The 15,101-nt window shown below is 35.4% G+C and overlaps 2 protein-coding genes across 2 annotated transcripts; one reads left to right on the top strand and one right to left on the bottom strand.

Moving 5' to 3' along the window:
* The first annotated feature begins 5,728 nt into the window (after positions 1 to 5,728).
* LOC8272046 (DNA ligase 1) lies at positions 5,729 to 10,045 on the top strand. Its single transcript, XM_048370495.1, has 8 exons — positions 5,729 to 5,827; positions 6,774 to 6,863; positions 7,080 to 7,211; positions 7,961 to 8,062; positions 8,181 to 8,233; positions 9,422 to 9,517; positions 9,605 to 9,666; positions 9,851 to 10,045. Exons 1-8 carry the CDS (start codon positions 5,729 to 5,731, stop codon positions 9,946 to 9,948), a joined length of 732 nt encoding a protein of 243 aa, XP_048226452.1. The 3' UTR covers positions 9,949 to 10,045.
* A 1,905-nt stretch (positions 10,046 to 11,950) lies between these two features.
* On the bottom strand, positions 11,951 to 14,681 carry LOC8272047. The gene is made up of 5 exons (XM_002520702.3): positions 14,453 to 14,681; positions 13,232 to 13,645; positions 13,009 to 13,092; positions 12,831 to 12,902; positions 11,951 to 12,519 (listed from the first exon to the last, which is right to left on the bottom strand). The coding sequence occupies exons 1-5, from the start codon at positions 14,492 to 14,494 to the stop codon at positions 12,349 to 12,351; spliced, it is 783 nt and encodes a 260-aa protein (XP_002520748.2). The 5' UTR covers positions 14,495 to 14,681; the 3' UTR covers positions 11,951 to 12,348.
* Positions 14,682 to 15,101: the final 420 nt, after the last annotated feature.

Below are 15,101 nucleotides of genomic sequence, written 5' to 3'. Positions count from 1 at the left end.
TGGATCCTAACAATAAAATAAGCTAAAGGATAAAAGAACAATAACTCAAATAATTAACTAGCTACAAAACAATCCAAATAACTAACAGCCAGTGATTTTTCAAATCAAGTGTCATAATTTCATTTTATCAACCCTTAATAAAATTATGCAAATAATAGTTGTGCTACAAGTAATTTGTCAAAACTAATTTCATTTCACCAAATCCCTATAAACAACCCTATAAACAATCCAAGCTAATAATGCAATTAACAGACAACAAAACTATTTTTCATCTTCTTGTTTTTGAAAAGATTGAGAGAAAATCATAATGTACATCATCAAAAGAAGCTTAACCTAAAAATAAAGGAAAGATGACTATTTATACTCTAATCATGGAAAAGACTATACTACCCTTACAATAAACCTTTAATTACAGTGTTTAACATTCCCCCTCAAACTCACGATGCGATAGCAACAAGCATCGAGAGTTTGTCAGATAAAAAACGAAAACGTGAAGCAGTTAGACATTTTGTAAATAAGTCCGCAAGCTGTAAGGAAAAAGAAACAAAAGGCAAAGTCAAGGTGCCATTCTGAAGATGATGACGCGTAATATGACAGTCGATTTCGATATGCTTGGTCCGTTCGTGAAAGACTGAATTGTGTGCAATATGAATAGCACTCTTATTATCACAATGTAAAGGAGTTGGTTGCCGCAGAAAGACACCCATATCGTGAAGCAACCATCATGACCAAACTATTTCACAAGTAGTAGAAGCCATAACGCGATATTCAGCCTCCGTTGAGGATCGAGAAATGACGTCCTGCTTCTTACTTTTCCAAGAGATAAGGGAATCACCTAAAAAGATACAAAATCCAGTAGTTGATTTGCGGTCAGTGGGATCACCAATCGGCATCGGAGTAAGCACATAACTCTAAAGATGAAGCGGATGGAAATAGAAGAGTCGGCCCGGAGTCCGGCGGAGGTATCTCAAAATCTGAAGAACCCAATGACTGTAGTAGGAGAAGTAACAAACTGACTGACTATATGAACAACATATGCAATATCGAGTGATAGTAAGATAAACCAAACTTCCAACAACGGTCAGAGTATAGACTCGGATCCGTGATGAGAACCATCGGGCGGAATAACGAGCGTTGAGCTCAATTGGAGTAGCAACAATCTTATTGTCAGAAAGGCGAGCACGCTCAAAAATATTAGAAATGTACTTAGATTGAGAAAGAAGATACCCTTTTGGAGAAGAAGCAACTTCAATACCCAAGAAGTAACGAAGGGAACCCAAGTCTTTCATAGCAAAACAACGAGTCAGTTCGGACTTTAACAGACTAATCCCAATAAAATCATCACCTGTAATAATCATATCATCAACATATAGAGAGAGCAAAATTCGACCGGTAAGTACATTTGATAAGCGGTCGCGAGTCATGGTGGCTAGGATGAAAACCAAGTGAAGTAATTACAGCAAAGAACTTCTCAAACCAAGCGCGAGGAGCCTGTTTGAGACCATAAAGAGCCTTTCTAAGTCTGCAGACTTCACCAGGATGATGATCAAGACCAAGAGGAGGGATCATATAAACTTCTTCATGAAGATCGCCATTCAAAAAGGCATTTTTGACATCCATTTGAGTTATATCCCAACGGCGAACGGAAGCAACAACAATAAGAGTTCGAACTGTAGTCATTTTAGCAACGGGAGAAAAAGTCTTTTCATAATCCATACCATATTCTTGAGAATAACCTTTAGCCACTAAATGAGCTTTATACCTTTCAATAGAACCATCAGACTTAGTTTTAATCTTGTAGACCCAATGAGAACCAATAGCACGTTTACCTGCAGGAAGGAAAACTAAATCCCAAGTATGGGTTTGGTGAAGAGCAGTTAACTCCTCAGCCATGGCACGCTGCCAAAGAGGATCAAGAATGGCTTCTTTGAAAGATGAAGGTTCAGAAAGACGATGAATAGAAGCGAGAAAGGAAACAAATGAACTCGAATAATAAGAATAATCAAAATCAGGTTGTTTAGTGGACTTACGATTGCGTACAGGATAGCGAGGTACGATAGTATCCGCAGTCTCAGAAGATGATTGGGCGGAGTGTGTAGTAGAGGAGCCAATAGAGGTGTCAGGAATGTCAGCAGAGGATAGCTCATCAACATCAGTAGCAAAAGGGTCAATATGGATAAGATCAGACATAGATATATGGTGAGGACGGTCAGGAATTGTAAAATAAGGAATATGTTCAAGAAAAATAACATGACGAGAAACATATAATTTATGATTGATTGGATCAAAACAACGATACCCTTTTTGACCTGCACCATAACCAAGAAAGACACATATAGTAGATCGAGATGATAGCTTACTGCGTTCAACATGAGGAAGAAGAACAAAACATGTAGAACAAAAAACACGAAGAGAAGTATAATCTGGCGGACGACCATACAATCTTTCATAGGGAGACAAGCCAGAATTATAAGAAATAGGAATTCTGTTAATTAAATAAACAGAAGTAAGAACTCCTTCCCCCCAAAATTCACTAGGAACACTAGCGGACAACAAGAGTGATCATGCAGTCTTTAGAATGTGCCTATGTTTTCTCTCAGCAACTCCATTTTGTTCAGGAGTATCAGTGCAAGAAGTTTGGTAAATTGTACCATCTAAAGTAAGTAGATCCTTAAAAGCATGAGAAGTATACTCTCCCCCCAAATCACATCTAAAACATTTGATAACAGCTGAATGTTGGGTTTTTACAAGAGATCGGAACTCATTATAAATGCCAAAAAAGTCTGAACGACGTTTCATAAGATAAACCCAACAATAACGAGTGCAATCATCAATAAAAGATACATAATAGCGAGAACCCCCTTTTGTAGAAACAGGAGAGGGTCCCCATACATCAGAATGAATAAGATCAAAAGGAGAGACAAATATAGTAGTGCTTTTAAGAAAAGGCAATGCATTAAACTTGGCTAGTTTACAACCACTACAATCAGAAATATCATGAGTTTTCAAATTTCCTAAAGCTCCTGTAGAAACTAAAAATTTTAAACGAGACACAGAGACATGACCAAGGCGAGAGTGCCACAAATAAAACACAGATGAAGAGGGATTCAAACGAAAGGATGACAAATTCACACCAGGAACAACAGCCGCAGTGTGAGGGGTTTTGAGTTGATCCAATACATAAAGTCCTCCTTCTCATGGCCGATCCCAATCACTTTCCGGGAGACTGTGGATCCTGAACAAAACAAGCGGGAAGAAGAAAATGAGATCGAGCATCCAAGTATCATAAATCGACCAATGAAGCAAGATTCAAAGCAAGACTAGGAATGTGATAGACATTAGATAAAGATAGAAGGCGTAATAACCGAACCAACACCTTGCAATGGCATAGGTGTACCACTAGCACTCATGAGGCCGAAACTTGGGGGTTAGAGAAGTAAATGATGATAAATTAGGTGACATATGGTTTGAAGCACCGAATCTAAAATCCAGGAGGAAGGGGATATACCGAAGGACTAGATGACAAACCTACTTGAGAGGGAAGCGGACATGGCATGAGGTGAGAAGCAAGGCTAGGCCTTTCAATCAATGATGGGTCTAAGGAGGAGGTTGACAAGGCATTGTGAGGACGAGGTAGAAGAGGAGGTCCATTGTGGAGAGGCGGTGATCGATACGACCACTGACGAGGTAGGTATTCTCTGCATTGATAAAGCATTCTTTGTTTTCTCGCCCAATTTCGGACACTGAGATTTCCAATGACCTTTTTGCTTGTAAAACCTGCATTCATCACGAGCAACAGATCCATATGGCCTGAACTGAGATTTATAGTTTGATCGAGGAGGCATGGCAAAAACAGATGGAGTAGAAGCTGAAGAAACCTCTTTTACAACCGAGGACTTCAAACGAATTTCTTCAGCCAAAAGTTCACTAACAACAGAATCAACAAAAGACAGTGGATGACGATGCAGAATAGACCCACGAAGTCCCTCAAACTCATCACGAAGGGCCATTAAAAACTGTACCAATCTCTGCTCCTCTCTTCGTACAATATAAGGCCCAAAGGCTCGTAATTCAGCAGGTTCTGTGAGAGCCAACTGATCCCACAAATCTGTCATAGCATCGTAGAATTCCTGAATACTCATACTTTTCTGCTGAAGAGCACGAATGTCAGACTCCAACTAGTATTGCTTTGCAAAATTAGACTGTGTATACAGTCTAGCTAGGTGATCCCAAACCTCCTTAGCCGTCTCATATTTTGCTAATTGGGTGCCTATCGAATGCTTAACAGAATTATTGATCCAAGTAATAATTTTTGAATTATCAACTTCCCATTTATCCAATAATGCCACATCATCTTGAGGCTTAATATAAGCACCCGAAATATATCCCCACTTTTGTTTCCCTTTCAAGAAATTTTTCATCACGTAGCTCCAATATGCATAATTCTTACCATCCAACTGAACACTAACTGCTTGAAGCGAATCATCTCTAGCTTCAACCATACGGAACAGACAAAAGAAAGAAAAATTCAACAGAAATCAACAACAATCAATTACTCCAAAGAAGGGGCAACAAATCTACTTTCACAGATTGCTTATGTGCCATAACCATTTATCAATATGAAAACCACAATGCATAATTTTCCACCAAGCAAATAAATTTAAGCCACAACCCCTATCAACAAATCTAACCTTAAAAAATTTTGTCGAGCAGGTGGCATGCCAACATCATTGTTTGCTGCAACTATCTTTAACAATATTCTTGTCTTTACAAGAATTTCATCCGAAACCAACACGCCACGAACAGCAGCAGTCTGCACAATAGATTGAACAGGGGAGTTTTGTCGAGCAGGTGGTGTGCAAAGTGGAAATATCGACGCACAGCAGCAACGCACAACAGCAACACACACAGCACAAGGAGTAGAAGCACACATCAAAGAAGAGGAAGAACGAGCAGACGTCAAGGATGGAAAACACAGCAGCAGCGCACACAATAGCAACGGCGAAAGAACGCACACAAAGAAAGAAGAGGAAGAACGGCGGGCGTCGAGGATGGAAAACAAGACACGCAAAGCGGCGCACACGAAGAACGCACACAAAGAAAGAAGAGGAAGAACGAGCAGACATCGAGGCTGTTTCTGATTGCAAAACAATTAAGCTCTGATACCATGAAAAGATTGAGAGAAAATCATAATGTACATCATCAAAAGAAGCTTAACCTAAAAATAAAGGAAAGATGACTATTTATACTCTAATCATGGAAAAGACTATACTACCCTTACAATAAACCTTTAATTACAGTGTTTAACAGTTTTCATGTTGAAGCTGTTCAATTTATGTTTCTTTACTAGCTTTCAAATTCCTTAGCTCAGTCCATATCTTTTCAATTTCAAGTTTGCAAATCTCTTTCATTTCTTCCCTTTCATCTTTTTCTCTATCTTCATACTTCAACCGCCTAATCTCTGCCTTCAAAAAAGAATTTTTAACTCTCAGTTCATTAATCACTTCAATATGTGTGCAAGTGGCTAAAAAAAAGTTTAGAAGGCCAATATGCACATGAGGTTATATTTTAGGTGCAAGTTTATGCATTTTTCCTTGTAATTATTGAAATGGAAACTATTGACATGCTTCTATCTCCTTTCTCGTTTTCCCCTTCCCTTAAAATTTCATCACCAATTTGCGTTTCTTTCTCATTCTTCCTGATCTTGTTTTCAATGTAGATACACCGCATGGAAAATGGTATTGTCGACATATACAGCCGTAATCTTGAACGTAGCACTAAAAAGTATCCGGATATTGTTAGGACTATTTTAAGGTACCATTCGTTTGTGTTTGACGCACAATTAGCTTAACAAATCACTGAACCTCTAAATGGCACTTTTGTAAGTCTTGATGTCTGTATTTGCAAGTTTGGATTAGTGTTAGTAAATATTACTAGACAGCTAGCAATTTGTAATCCTGATCAAATGATTCGGGTCATGGATTGCAAGTGATATGGGTAGTTGAAATCATCATCTTAACTCTAGCTTCCATACATGGATTGAGAAGCAAATAATAACAGCAAACAATTTCTTTTCCCAGTTCAGAAAAAAAAGAAAGAAAGAATTAAACATGCGAAACGTGAAGTTGGATACTGTGATGCTATGGAACCTGGGCAGTTTTCAAGGCTACGAAGTAGTTAATGTAGCATTCAGAATTGGATTAATTACTTATATGTAAGCTCAGAAATCCTTGATGTCAGCAGAATGTGATACTTTGCTAGTTTGTTATCCTGAAGATCCTTTGATTTTATTTGCTCCCACTAAATGTGTCCTTTGACATTATACCCTCTTACTTTTTCTTACTTGTTGCTGTCATTCTCCATCGCCATGGTAAGAGGGGCAATATTATATATCTACACACATATATATAGCAATATCCAACAATGTTATAGTACAAAGTACAAACAAAGGATATGATATTAGAATTCGTTTAAACGATACAATTGGAACAAACCTCGAGTTGTCTTTATATTATCTTTTTTCCGCTATCCTTCTTTCGGCTGTAAAATTATATATTTTGGACTATGAAATTGTGGCTTATTGCAGATAGAAAATTTGTTTCCTACCAGATATTGTTATCAAGCTAACTGCTGAAATCTATCAATTGTTCTTTCAAAGCAGTTTGTATTACAACTGTATTAGGATTTTGCATTTGTTAGTAATTAGAACACAACTGTTGGAATTATCTTGTTTGATAGTTTCTAAATATTATTCTTTTGCGGCTCCTCTGCAGGCTGATAAAAAACCTTCTACAAAATCATTTGTTTTGGACTGCGAAATAGTTGCTTATGACAGAGTAAAAGATAAAATTCTTCCCTTCCAGGTATTGATTATTGTTGTCACTAAGGTTTTTCATATAAACCGGATTCAATCTTGTATTAATAGAATTCTCTAAATATGTATATGTTGCTTCACATGGCAAAGGTTAGCTCCTAGTGTTCTTACAGAAAATTCATTTATATAGTCGGATCCAATTTGCTATGGCAATCTTTTTTGTCCAGCAAATGCAAAATTATTCACATGATGATTTGTGTGATAGGTGCTTCTTACTCGAAGTCGCAAAAATGTGGATGTGGATGACATAAAGGTCAAAGCTTGTATATTTGCTTTCGATATATTGTACCTTAATGGCCAGCCACTACTTCATCAACAATTGAAAGTGCGTCAAGAGGTATGACACTTCTAATGTTGCTCATAAAGCTCCCATCATAGAAATCGTATTCAAGTTTGCGTTTAGTTTTATTTTGATTATATAATTATAATTTATTTTATTTTAATTATTTAACTTTAATTTTATTTATAATTTTATCATCTTATTAATAGCTATAATTAAAAATTTGTGTAGTATTTTCTTAGATTTTGCACGTGTAATACATGTGCCTTCTATTTCTCCAAGTAAAGTTTTTCGGATCGCGATGTCTATTGTGTCGGCTTGGCCTTTTATAAATGGTGACAAAATATGTATTTTTTTTTTATTTTTTTGGCTATTTTTATGTTGTATTAATTTTTATTTTATAAATATGACTAAATTGAAATATTATTAAATTGAAATAATTAAAATAAAATAATTAATAATTATGAATACAATAAAATTAAATATAAACTTCAAGAGCCATTTAAATCAATATTCCACTGTCTTTAGTCAACTTTAAGTGCTCTAAAGGATTCATCTCACGAGCTGTGTATCTGACGCTTATTTGTATCGCACATTATACTACTTGTGGCATGTAACATATCACTTGAAATCCTCTTGTAAATTGGTTAACGCTAATAAAAAATGTAATGAAGGTAATTAGGCTTTTAATTTCAGCTTAATGATAACTTATTTATGTTTGCTTTGCTGAGGCCAATGCTCCCTCTTACCCAACTTTATCTTTCTGGTTGGTCTTATAATGTCAAGGGTGTTTTGTGATTGTGCAGTATCTGCATGGATCATTAAACGAAGAATCTGGTTTTCTTCAGTTTCCAACGGCATTGATATCAAGCGATCCAGAGGAAATACAGCAGTTTCTTCTTTCTGCTGTTAATGAAAGATACTTATATCGTATCTCCTTTGATATAAAAAGAGAAAGAAACCAAACCTGTCAGAATAACTAGATAAAATTATTTTGCATTTCGCAACTGCATTTAACTGGAAAAGGAGAGGAGGTTAGATAATAATGGGCGAAGAAGAGAGAAAATGGGCTCCGACAGGTGCATTTGAGAAAAACTTTCATATTAGATGAGGTTATTGTATTATATAGTGTGAGAAATCTTCAAAATTATCTATTAAAGTTATTGGTTTGATGAAGCTATGCATATATATGCAGTTGAACTGGTGGTTCATCAAGGCGTAATTTGTACATAGTAGTTGTTGCATATTTAGTTACATCTTCGTCTGAATATTGACTTGAGACATTTTTTACTAATTTCTAAAAAGTAGAGCTCATAGGAGTACTGATTTTCTTACGCACTTTTAACTGTGAGATCTGGATATGTGATCACAATTGAGAAGCATGATTCTAGCTACTTTTCCTGTCAATTTTTGTTACAATTTTTGGGTTGTGTCTAATTTATCGCTGGTTGAGTGCGCATGAAAATAGGGTGCTTAAACTGGTTGATTCTGCATGAGGATAGGATTGTAAGAATTTGACGCTTAAAACTTGACTCATGCATCGAATTTAAACTTTCGTGCTTGAACTCGACTTGGTTCGATGATCATTAAAAGTTTAGATAAACTTATCTATTAATCTTTAACGAATGAGCTCAAGTTGGGGTTGGGAAGTTCTTGTTTCAATAAGTTAGAGAAATGGCAAAGAGCAATTAAAAGATTATACATTATTTAGTTCAAAAATACTTTATTAGACTTGAAACTTCCTTTACTGCATGGATTATATATTGGTTCGTTGCTTCTACTTTATGGTCAGTTGAGGTCTTGAGGATTATGGAAAATAATTGGTATAATGAACCATTATATAAACTATTCATAAAATAAATTAATGATTATTTTATTAGTTATGTAATGAATAGTTATATTTGTTATTGTGATTAATTTATGAAATTATTTTATATGTCCTTTTATATATGAAACAAAGACTTCAAGAATTTCAAGGCTAAGCAACAATCTTACGTTGACTAGGAAGTGAAGTATTGATTTTTGTGCAGAGCACTAAAAGACTTTATTTCTCTAGCACCTGCGGTTAGGTAGAACCGATTGTAAATGGGGAACGGATCTAATTCCAGTAAAGTTGAAACTATTTTTCTTTCCTAACATTGCAATCATACATTATGCATTATATGTTTCCTTGATATGTTATGTTATTTGCAGCGCTGTTGATACAACATTTTGTTATTTTTGCTATAGATACATGCTTAATTCTGTGAATTTATATTGATCTGCAGCTATGAGGGTTTAGTTATAAAAAAGTTGAGCACTGATGCTGCTTATGTGCCCAATAAGCGTGACTGGCTAAAACTGAAGAAAGATTATATGGCAAGGTAAGATGAAAGAAACATTGGCATTTTGATGGCTTCTGCTAAAGATTCTTGGGCCCATATCTTTGAATTTTTATCTCTGAACTGCAGTCTGTGGGATTCACTTGATTTAGTACCAATTGCTGCATTTTATGGATGTGGAAAGCGGACAGGTGACCAATTTTAAGTCCAACGTGATAATCTAATTTGGTCCTTTATAGTCAGAAACGAGTTTTTAGTCAGGTCAATTGTTTATGTTTTCTGATCAAAACCATTATCTTTTGCGATTTTCACATCAGTCCCCACTTGATGTTTAAGTCAGATTCACTTTAGTAATGCTGTGCTGTTTTCCCTTAGGTTTGTATGGGTCATTTCTCCTTGCTTGTTATGACTACAATAAAGATGAATTTCAGAGCATATGCAAGACAGGTTGGAAAAATTATTTGAAGGTTTAAGTTTTAGTATCCTTATAGTATTCATAGTTTATATTTGTGTCCTTGTGCCTAACAATCATCTTGAGATACTTGTTAGCCCCGGGATTTTCTGAGCAAATGCTTGAAGAACTTTCAGCCCGCCTCCGTAATAAAGTGATTCCTAAACCAAAGGTCTCTTCCTTCTTCCTTCCTATCAAGTATCAATGCAACGGATTATTTGTTCATGTTACGTATATTTGGTTATAATGCTTAAAAATCCTGATATTACTGCTAAATTCCAGCCGTATTACAGATATAATGCAGATATATTTAAGCCAGATGTATGGTTTGAACCTTCAGAGGTAAGCTTTTGTGCATTATTTTGTGCCAGGTTTCTGAGATGTATCTCAAACAAGACAAAGACAAATAGAATCATTGAGTTTGAGGGTTCATATATACTTCTCTCTCCGTTAGACGCACTGGTATTTATATAAAACTTGTGAGGTTAACCTGTATTAGCCATTTGGGTTTAGCTTTTACAACTTCTATTTACTTTTCATATCCTCACCACTTAGAAGTATTGGGTTACCAAGTAACGTGTTTACTGCATGCAGATGGTTAGCTTGGCATGAAAATGTGCTTTAACTTGCAAAAAGGTTGGCCTGTTTTTAATACAAAAATCAGCTTTTGCAAAGAGCAGAAAAACTGAGTTGGGGGAGTGCCTTTGAAATATTTTATTCCTAGGACTGTTCGCGCTGTCATTTTGGACTGAATGGGTCTTCAATCATTTAAAATATGCCTCTATGCTTGCACCACTTTTTACTTTCCATGCGTGAAGTTTCTTGTGAAGATTTTCTTTTAAACCATTGGTTTTCGTCAATTCTTATTGGCTTAATCTACTCTTGAGTGTTAGACTAAATTTAAAAGCGACCGACGTTGAATTCGGTACAGCTTTTTCCAGATCGGGCTTTGATTTTTCTTTTTCTAATTTTTCTTGTTAGAACTTAAAAAAAATTAGAAGCTGGTTCAATATGTATGTATGTATATATATACAAAACTGGGGAGCCTTAGGCGTTGTTTTGCTGACTACTATTATAGTACAGAAACAGGTGCTATGATATTCTTCTATCAAAATGCTTATTTATGTGCACCGGACGCTTGCATGGATAATTTTCTTCCTCGCAGCGGAGTTAGGTCAGTAATGGCCGGCTATAGCACATGTAAAATACTTTATCATATTCTTCGACTGCCGATTGCATTTAACCGTAGCTTTAAGTAATTGAACTGACCTCTGTAAATTATGATTGATAAGCCTAAAATCCTTTCCGATAGAAGAATGAAGGAAACTCCAGATTGGCAGTTTTTAAGAATTATGATATGATGGAGATGAAAAATACTTGAGGTCCTTACTAAGGGAGAGAAAATTTGGTAAATCATTGCAGGAGACAAATTCATAAGAACCTCAAAAGTCAAAACTGCCACAAAGATGCTTGGCAACAACAAACCCAAGGATCCTTTTCTGCTAATTTTGCTCAGGAATTTGTCATCAAATTTGGTTTCAAAATCCGTATTAACGGTTGTTTAATCTCAGCTTTCGTTCTGTTGGATGACCAGTTTTGACAACTTGGTCCATGCCATAAGTTGAAAAAAGCTGTAAGAATTTTATTAATCAGCTTTGGAAAAGTCAGAAAATATTTTTACATTTTCATGGGGCGAACAGAATTTTATTATTACCAACAATATCTCACTTATTTTGTTTGTTTATATATGAAAGAAAATCTCCCTTTCTAATAGGCCCTTGCTTAGACTTTTCTTCTCTATTACCTCTCCTGAAGGAAGGGGAAGACAATGTGGATGATAAAGACAATCTGCATACGCCAGGCACAAATACTTTTGGCTTCTTGAACTGTGTTTTCATGAAATGAACATAAATAGGCAGTTGCAGCACTAATTAAAGACAGCCATGGCATTGGCACCATGTCTGCAGTTCCTTGGAACTGTAGATTTTCTTTTACTTTCTCTGTCAAAACATAAAAGAGCAGGAGACTAGACATTTTGCTTTATGCATTCATTTGGGTTTTAACTTGGGGTAACAATATGTGAAGGATGTCTTGCCTCAACAGTGGAGCATACAGTTTCTACAAGAATATTATCAGAATACAAAAGTAAATGACATTTTTGCTCTTCCGATCTCATTCTTTCTGAATTTCATTCTGCATATTCTTGACCAAGAAAAGAGCTCAACAGAACCGATTTACACTAGAAGAAAAACCATTGCTCACTAAAATTTAACCAAAAGAGACATGACATGATCCCATCAGGCGGTTGCACAAAATGTGATCGGTTTGGTACTCTTATCAGTAGTTAAGTTATGGGCATAACAGGCAACTATTTCTAACATGATTCATCAGCAAAAAGTAAATCTCCATTCTTTTATGTTTCTTAATCGAGTCTCTTTTTCTTAGAACTCCTGCACTCGAGACCATTTTCAGCAGGGCCTCGTATTGCTCCAGACATTAGAGCTGCTTCAGTGGCTCTAGTCAGACTAGAGCACAAGAAAATATCTTTCAACTTCTCCAACACATCGGAACTGATGTGATTTCCTTTCTCATACTACAAAAGGTTCAAAGCATGTCAACTTATTATGCCTAGTTATATGAGGACTTTGATAACATACAAGAAAATAAAAAACTTGAAATGCATTTAAGAAAACATCAAAGTTAGAATTAAAAAGTTAGAAGGTTAGAAAGATTTGATAATTGAAAATCAAAAGGTTACTTGAGTTATAAAAACTAGTTAACAAAAAATTACAGTTATGCTTTCTGGTAATATTAGTTATTTCTAAAATAACGGCAATAGCAATCAAGTTCCATAAACAGAGAGAAGGGAGAGATCTCTTAAATATAGAAGAGCAGAAAACATACAACTTCAATTTTGCCAAGAGCATTTTCCAACAGCTTGTTAAGCTTATAATTTTCCGCCATTAAAGCTTCAACCTACAAATGGAAAAAAGATAGATTAAAGAATTAAATTGCAGTAACTCTAAATGATTAAAAACTAAACATGGAACGAAATGCTAATTACTGATAAACAAAATTTTACCTTCTTTTGGGAATCAATATACAAGCCTTTGTATGTGACATCTGCCAGACCAGAGCTTTCACCAGAGGATGATTTCCCAGTTGCCTGCCATGAAGTTCACCAGTCTTTTTATATTCAACATTACAAGCTGTTTCATTTTTTCGTTCTTGTTTTTTTTTATATGGGCTATTCAAATTGTAAAGATGGAAACATAAAGAGCTAATTATACGAAAGAATTTGGTACCCTAGAAGTCAGTTCATCCATAGTCATCTTTTGTGCCTCCAGAAGTTGTACAATATAGTCAACTTTTTCATAAACGGTTTTTTCCTCTGAAGGAGGCACATGCTCTGGCAGTTCTCCATCTGCTGGTTCATCTTCTTTCTCACTTTCGCTAACAGTTATCTCTTCAAAAATACGCTCAATATCCTGGTTCTCTGTAGTCAAAACTGTGTTTTGCAGACGTCCAGATCGCCTAACTGCAGTAGGGGCTTTCTTCAGTACCATCTTCCTAATATATGTTTTGGAATTTGCTTGTGATGGTTCCACCCTCTCCAAGGTAGGATTTGGGCTCTCAGTTTGTATGTCTGCTTTTTCTGAGGCATTATTGCTTTCAGGCTCCACTTCCGAGCCATCAACAGAGGGATTCATGCTCTCATGCTTCAATTACAATAACAGGCTACATTTAGTCACTTCATGTTCCACCATGAGATTTTTGTGTATCAGATAGTGCTTAGTAAACAAAGCAAGAAAAAAGGAGTCCAAACACACATACAAACACCTACATTCCCCAAAACCAGTGTGCAACCAACACAACACAATCATCACTTATTCTCCGCAGTTTAACAATCTATAGCTTCCATTAATTTTGTCCTTATCAGTGTTATGAACTAGTTATGCCTTAATATACAATCTTTCCTTCCAGAAAGGATGTTTCGCATTGTCATATATCTTCATTATACACTAGGAGAGACCACATGTATCTATTAAAGCAGCATCTGAACTACATATAAGGGAATCAGCACCCCCAAATGATGATTATTCATGACAACGATCAACCAAAAGCAAAAGGTGGAACCTTTTAAATCCACCAATAGAGATCTTTAACCTCATTACAAGTTATACCTTTCCGAAAAGCTCAATCCCCAAACAAAAGACTCATACTTTGAATCTACTAAAATGAAAGTTACATCTTTTAATTCACCAAATTAGACATGCATGCAAACCATAGCCATGGCAGTAAAAACTAAGACTTAAATACACACAAAAAAGCCAGCCGCTCTTTGTTTCTCTCCAAGAAGTTATTTGTTTTTCTTCACAAGGTTATTTGTTTTTCTTCAAAAAGTTATGCATGAAAACTCGAAAATGATCATGGTCTTATAAACTAAAATAATACAATTTGAATGTAGAGAGAGAGAGAGAGAGAGAGAGAGAGAGAGAGAGAGGGAAAGGATTAATGTCTCTTGCCTTCTGTGACTTCTCTGCGAGCCTCGAAGCTTTCCTGCCCATTTTTTGGTATTTTGATCGGAACCCTCTTCAAAAACATAGAGAAGATAGAGCGAGAGCGAGAGTGAGAGTGAGAAGTGGGAGTGGGAGAGGAAAGGTTTCAACTTTCAAGAGGCAATTGCGTGTGGGTCATCTATTATTCAACGGTTTGGGTTCTTCAACAATTGCGTTACTCTTTTAAAATAATTTGATTTACATAATAATGGTTTTTCTTTTGAAATTAATAGGAATTAATCGCCCCTCTTTTGTTGTATAGATTTTTTTTATGCAATTAAGCATATCGTAGGTTGTACTGGATTAAGACAGCTAAAGGTTTTGATGTGATTGAAAAGTCACCATATATTTAATAATAATTTTAAAAAATTTATTAAAATCATTAGGTATTTAGTATTGATTTTGAAAAAAGATATATAAAATCAAGATATTCAATTACAATTATTTTAAACTATAAAATTGAATCAGTATTAAAAGTTATTGATTTTCCATAATATGAACTTATGTTTACTTTCAATGATTTTTTGTGCAGTAATATAAATATAAAATCTCAAAACATTTTTTTTATTTTCTTTCAAAATTTTAATATATATTTTTTAATATATTCTCTTAACTC

Source organism: Ricinus communis, chromosome 1 (assembly GCF_019578655.1).
Source record: "Ricinus communis isolate WT05 ecotype wild-type chromosome 1, ASM1957865v1, whole genome shotgun sequence".
Taxonomy (NCBI): Eukaryota; Viridiplantae; Streptophyta; class Magnoliopsida; order Malpighiales; family Euphorbiaceae; genus Ricinus; species Ricinus communis.
Note: the sequence above shows the minus strand (reverse complement) of the source record. Positions and strands in the feature narration are given on the sequence as shown.

Excerpts from the sequence above, each read along its gene's own strand:
- LOC8272046 (XM_048370495.1), top strand. The coding sequence starts at position 5,729 with ATGGAAAATGGTATTGTCGACATATACAGCCGTAATCTTGAACGTAGC. Across the intron at positions 7,212-7,960 it reads AATTGAAAGTGCGTCAAGAG|TATCTGCATGGATCATTAAA; the intron begins GTATGACACTTC and ends GTGATTGTGCAG. Across the intron at positions 9,667-9,850 it reads TGGATGTGGAAAGCGGACAG|GTTTGTATGGGTCATTTCTC; the intron begins GTGACCAATTTT and ends GTTTTCCCTTAG.
- LOC8272047 (XM_002520702.3), bottom strand. The coding sequence starts at position 14,494 with ATGGGCAGGAAAGCTTCGAGGCTCGCAGAGAAGTCACAGAAG. Across the intron at positions 13,646-14,452 it reads TCGCAGAGAAGTCACAGAAG|CATGAGAGCATGAATCCCTC; the intron begins GCAAGAGACATT and ends TTGTAATTGAAG. Across the intron at positions 13,093-13,231 it reads TGGATGAACTGACTTCTAGG|GCAACTGGGAAATCATCCTC; the intron begins GTACCAAATTCT and ends ACTTCATGGCAG.